Raw genomic sequence first — 6,188 nt, 5'->3', positions numbered from 1 at the left:
ACACTGATTTTTACCACGTCACATACACACACACACTCACGTACACACACACTCACACACACACACACTTATTTTCCATTTTATTTGTAAATATATTTTAGAAACAACAGGAAATGTTGATACTATAAAGAAAATATACATTTTTACTTGCTACTATTTACACCCTTTATATTATTATTGGGGAAATGTAGAGAATCAGAGCTGAGGGTGTTTCTGATGGAGCCCAGTGTGTGTGTGTGTGTGTGTGTGTGTGTGTGTGTGTGTGTGTGTGTGTGTGTGTGTGTGTGTGTGTGTGGTTCATCATGGCCAAGAATCCATATCATCATTATATGAGAAAAGTTCCCTAACAATCAGTGGAATTAAAAGTTTTATCACACTGTCTGAGCTCCACATGTTTAACACTTTGTGAACATTTAAAATGAAAAATGGTATAAACAGGAAGTAAAAGTTCTCAAGCTTTTAACTCATTTTCCAGCATTTTAAGAAACTAGAACATTTTTCAGTGAGTTATTATTTCAATGTACAATTCACACAATCTATCATAACAACAGTCCTGATTACGATCACTAGCTCAGATGAACGTTTTGATGATTGAATTTTTTTGGTTTTGCAAAATTACACCATGGAAAATGTTATAATGCATTATAATACTCAGGAATGTCAATGCTTTAGCGTTTATCATTTAGGCAGAAACTCCAACACTGAGTCACACCATTTTCCGTAAACTTTCCATCTAATGTCCTGTGATGTGACATTCACTGAAAAACTGATACACTAAAAAAAATCTACAGGAGAGCGATAAAGTTCTGTCAAATTCTTCAGTACATCCTCAATAAATAAAACAGCACCACCACTGAGAACTGCTCCTCGTTTGTGTGTGTGTCAGGGTTATGTGAGGTCAGTGTGTGGAGCGTGTCGTCCTGCTGTTTCGTGGAAAGCGGTGGACTTTGACGTGTTTGGACAGGTGATCACTGCGGGCAAATTTCTTCTCACAGACGTGACACTGATACGGTTTAACGCCGGAATGTGAGCGTCTGTGACGGGACAACTCATCTGACCTCGAGAACCTGCAGGACAACACACACGGCATTAATTAAGAGTTAGCAGTTCTATCAGGTTGTTTAATAGTTAATATTTGAAGCTATTATTATTTTATTTCTCTTAACAGATTTTACTTTAAGTTTATCTCCATTAATTTTAGACTCTTAGAACATTCCAGAGTCAGAAGTCGTGTTGTTTACTCCAATTTGAATATATTTGCATTTTAATAAGAATAAGAGTGTAGAAATTTTCCTCAGACATTTTTAGTCACGTGTTTAATAATTAAAATGTTTTTCCATAAAGTCTTTGCTTTTCCATCACAATCACACACAACCTATGATCTGGGACACACCCACTTTCTAAAAGACCTGACACGCCCACTTTCTAAAAGACCTGACACGCCCACTTTCTATAAGACCTGACACGCCCACTTTCTAAAAGACCTGACACACCCACTTTCTAAAAGACCTGACACGCCCACTTTCTAAAAGACCTGACATGCCCACTTTCTAAAAGACCTGACACGCCCACTTTCTAAAAGACCTGACACGCCCACTTTCTAAAAGACCTGACACGCCCACTTTTGGGTGCTTTTGCAACAGGTTTGAAAAACATAAAACGTTAAAGGTTACCTCAACGCTGATGACATGATTTACAATGTAAACACAGGACTACCGAGCATGTGTGTGTGCGTGAGTGTGTGTGCGCGCGTGAGTGTGTGTGCACATGAGTGTATGTGTGTGTGTGTGTGAGTGTGTTAGAGAGATTATTTATCTCTAATAGCACATTCCCTAGTGTTTTTTTTTTCCTTTCACACCACAACAATTTACTCTCTCACTCACTCACTCATTTTCTACAGCTTATCCAACAACAATTTACCAACAATTTTTATTTTTACTTATTAAAGGACAAAATGATTTTATTTGTTTATTACATTCTAGTTTTGTAGTGTGTTGATGAAAAAAATAACTACCTTTTCTCTGTTTTTCTCTCAGCAGTCTCTCTTTATCCTCTCTTTATTCTCTCTCTTTATTCTCTCTTTATTCTCTCTCTTTATTCTCTCTTTATTCTCTCTCTTTATTCTCCCTCAATCTCATCTTGTTACTGAGAAACATAAAGAAGTGTAAACTCCTCTGTCCTGAAGATGTGGAGAACTTCAAGATCCAGCTTCACCTCTGACTGAGACACAGAGCTCAGAGACTCCTTCATACACACACACACACACACACACACACACACACACACACACACACCACATGCACACACATAAACACATAAACACACACACAGGAGACAGCTTCATACACACATCACCTCACACTGGAGACTCCTTCATCACACGTGCGCACACACACGCGCACACATGCACACACACACACATGCTCTTCTTACTCTTACACTTTTTTAAAGTTGTGTGTGTTTAGTGTTTTATTTGGCCTTGTCTTTGAGGAATAACAGAAGAATGTTCAACATGCAGGCATTAAAGTCAAACAGTGAGACACTAGTTTTGGTTTCTTAGTTCGTGATGCTTTAAAGCTCATAGTGAAGGCAAAAGGCTGGAGTGGAACAGATCTGCTGTTCAGGAGCAGTGCCGAGTCAGCGCTCAGATAAGCACTGTGCCAGCAGCCTTCCTCTGGCCAACACTGAGCTGTTTGTTCTTAAAGAGTAACTCTGTAACCGAGACCTGAGTCCTGCTTCACTCCTGAGCTGTGAACATTAACAACCATGCTGATGCAGAACTGTGCAGCTTAGAATTGTGACGGATCTCCAAAAATTTCTCATGATGCACTTAAAACAGCAATTGCACACCTGTTTGTACGTGTTGACAGAATTGACGTGACTCGATTGTTGTTGTTTTGATGTTTAATTTTGACGCGCATTGAAACTAAAAAGCTAAAGAGTGTTAATGCTGCATCACATGGCAACATAACACACTCACTATCTGCCCTCTGCCACATACATAAACTCACTGACCCCATAACTGGCTAGTTTAGCTGTGATTGACAGGAGAGTGTATGCTCCTCCCACTAATTGCTGTTCTCTCCTCAACACTGAAGCGTGATCTCATTGAGAAATCCTGATGCACCCAAACCTCATTCAGATATTTATCTGCCTGACAAACATGTTACTTACTTCAGCACACACTCACAGATTCATCAGCAGGAGGTCATGTCATGTTACAGCAGTGGATATAAACTGACAGCAAACATGAGTGGCTGTAAGGGACAAAGTCTGACATCACTTCAAAGACTTTATCTAATCTCCAAAATAACACAGATAACACCAGACACAAGCACATTCAAAGGGCAACAGCAGAAGACTCTTATTAGACATGATAAGTCTTCTAAGATGCTCCACATCTGTCCAGATAAATCTGTGTGGCAGTAAACACCTGCTTTCTGTTCCATGGTGCAGATCAGCTCCAATTCATGACTGCTTCATGAAGTTCGTATATAAATGGTCACACAGACGGTGATCTGCTTCACTGCTTACAGAGTGCTCAGTGTTGTTCAAGCTCCCTGAGCACTGAATGTGCATTTAGTGCTGTTTACATCACAATTCTAGTTCTAAAAGCACCTAAATCTCACCACAAAGAATACACACATTCTAATAACAAAACTACGTCCAAAGAGCTTCTTGTTTCCTGAGACTCAGCTCTGCATGTGTAACCTGGAGCATTTGCCCCCAAAACTCACCTCCAGGCACATCCTGGCCATGTGCAGGCAAAAGGTTTCTCTCCCGTGTGTCTCCTCAGGTGAGCCTTCAGGTGACTGCTCTTTGTATACATCTTTGCACAGCCTGGAAAAGTGCACTTGTGCATTTTAATCAAATCAGCTACGGAGCTCTTCTGGAATTTTTGACTCCCAATGAGGAGTCCTGCTTCCTGTGTCCCATCAGGTGTGTTCTCCAAGTGTCCTGATGGTTTGGCTGCGATGGGGACAGGAGCAATACGGACAAATTTGGAGGAAGTGCTGCTGAAGCTAGCTGGTGGAACAACTTGAGGAACCAGAGCAAATGTCTGCCCCTGGATGTTGACCAGCAGCTGTGTGATTTTGATGTCTGAGGTTTGCGTCTGCAACTGAGATGTGGGTGTAGGATACGGATTGGGCTCCTGTTTGATGGGAATGGGCTGGATCTGCAGGAACACTGGAGTCCCTGAGCTCTCCATTGCCCTTGCCTTCCCAGAGAGTGGCTCTTTTTTCACTGTGGTCTGAGGGCCTGTAGTGAGTCTGGCTGAAGACGGGGCACTCTTAGGCTTGAATTCCGTCATCTCAGTCATGCTGGATACAGGCACTGTTTGGTCTTGTGTCTTCGTTTCTGATGTGCCTTGTGTTGTTTCAGCTTTCTCCTTTAAGGCTACAACCTCCATGTTCTCCTCCAAAAACTCCTCAATCTCCTCCAGTGTGGGCTGAAAGAGAAGGCCTGCATGTTCCTCCAGATCTCCAGGAAAAACAGGAAACTCAAAGCATTCCTCTTTGGTGGTCCAATCCCTTCGGGACTCCCAGGCCAGACCCTTAGGGAGAACAGGAGGAACCATGGCAGAAGTTAGCACTGGGGTGAAAGATGTTTGGCTTTGAGAAAGGAGGAAGTCCAGGAGGCCATCTTGGCTCTCACTGCTTGAGCTGCTGCTGCAGCTGCACCTGGAGCTCAGGTCCTGAGGCTCGGGGCTGGAGCAGGAACGTGAGCTAGAAGAGTCACTCAGCTCATCCTCGGAGAACGGAGAGGGAAGCACCTGGTAGACCCGCTCGTCCCTCACCATGTCCGGTAGGAGGTGTACTGGCAAAGGGAAACCGTACGACAGGAACGTTACTTCATCCACTAATATGCAATCCACCCTCCCTGGTCAGACCCTGAGAGTAGATCAGAAAGTCTTGTTTTTGTGTGTTATCTGGTTAACCAAAAGAAACTATGGGTGGAAGTGTGTGTGTATAAATAAGCAGGAGTATAAACAAAACTATAAACTAGCACAGCTGACAAACACAGGCTGTAAAAATGACACATTTTTGGTGACACTGTGCTTTTAAATGTGGAATAAAAACATTGTTGTCTGATTATATGTTTTTTACAAGAATAACAATATATCAATGAAAACTAGTGTTTGCTCTCAGACAGATTTTTCCTGATGATGTGTGCGTTGTAACTTCAAATGAACGTTTAGAGTCAATATTTAAAGGTATGACAGTTATAATTATTAGCAGCAATAATAATAATAATAATAATAATAATAATAATGTTATTTAAAGGTATATAGACACAGTAAAGTTTAAATAAAGCAGCAGCTCAGTGAGAAGTGGAGCACTAGTGAAGTCTGTACACATGTTCACGAACAGCTGGATTATAAAGCACTTCACTGTGCGGGGATTTGATCCGAACACACACTGATTTCAACACAAAAACAACACTAAGCTCTTCCTGATGTTTAATCACACCAGAATGTGTAGTTACACATCATATATAACACCAGTTTATTATAGTCATAGAGTTTAAATCTCTGCGTTATGACCGAAAGTAAACTCAGATCAAACAAGTGGTGAAGAATTCCTGTAAAGTCCTTGTGCTGGAAATCTGTTCTGCATTTCTGACTACATAAACCACACACACACACACACACACACACACACACACACACACGCACACACACACACACACACACACACACACACACTCACCTGTGGACTCCAGTGCTTCGGTTCTGTGCGTGTGTGTGTGTGTGTGTGTGTGTGTGTGTGTGTGTGTGACTGCTGCACGGTGTGTGAACGAGCGCGTGTATTTCGGTATATTTCCGTTGTGATAAGTGATAATGTGTGGGATTTAACCGCTGCTCTCGCGCTCGCGCTCCTTACTACATTACAGTCACATGATCGCGCGCTCCGCTGCTTTTAACGGAGACGCCGCGCTGCACGGGATTGGACAGCATTTAAGGAGGAGGCGGGGCTTACAGGATTAAATGAAATGTCGGGTTGGTAAGTTGATAAATTTTATATTTATTATCACTGAGCCGCTTGACGCTCCGATCTGTACTATCTGTATTATCTCAGTCAGGGCTTCACACTTCACACCATGTTCAGTGTTCCTCTAGTTTAACTTCTCCACGCAGTCAGATGGAACATCCAGGACATCATCCAGTACATCATCCATCACATCAT

At 42.0% G+C, this 6,188-nt stretch overlaps 1 protein-coding gene across 2 annotated transcripts; it reads right to left on the bottom strand.

Annotated features, from left to right (window-relative positions):
* Nucleotides 1–226: 226 nt before the first annotated feature.
* Nucleotides 227–5,920, bottom strand: klf15 (Kruppel like factor 15). Of its 2 annotated transcripts, none has more exons than XM_060894383.1 (3): nucleotides 5,712–5,920; nucleotides 3,738–4,818; nucleotides 227–1,067 (listed from the first exon to the last, which is right to left on the bottom strand). In XM_060894383.1, the coding sequence occupies exons 2-3, from the start codon at nucleotides 4,799–4,801 to the stop codon at nucleotides 899–901; spliced, it is 1,233 nt and encodes a 410-aa protein (XP_060750366.1). In that variant the 5' UTR covers nucleotides 4,802–4,818; nucleotides 5,712–5,920; the 3' UTR covers nucleotides 227–898. The 2 variants fall into 2 exon arrangements, with proteins under 2 accessions (XP_060750366.1, XP_060750365.1); XM_060894382.1 differs by having other exon boundaries at nucleotides 3,738–4,892; nucleotides 5,712–5,918.
* Nucleotides 5,921–6,188: the final 268 nt, after the last annotated feature.

Source organism: Tachysurus vachellii, chromosome 19 (genome assembly GCF_030014155.1).
Source record: "Tachysurus vachellii isolate PV-2020 chromosome 19, HZAU_Pvac_v1, whole genome shotgun sequence".
In the NCBI taxonomy this organism is placed as follows: domain Eukaryota; kingdom Metazoa; phylum Chordata; class Actinopteri; order Siluriformes; family Bagridae; genus Tachysurus; species Tachysurus vachellii.
This window is presented reverse-complemented; position numbering and strand designations above follow the sequence as displayed.

What these genes read in the sequence shown, in the direction of transcription:
- klf15 (XM_060894383.1), bottom strand. Translation starts at nt 4,801, where the DNA reads ATGGTGAGGGACGAGCGGGTCTACCAGGTGCTTCCCTCTCCGTTCTCC. An exon ending in TGGCCAGGATGTGCCTGGAG is followed by an intron (nt 1,068 to 3,737) that starts GTGAGTTTTGGG and finishes GTTGTCCTGCAG; the next exon opens with GTTCTCGAGGTCAGATGAGT.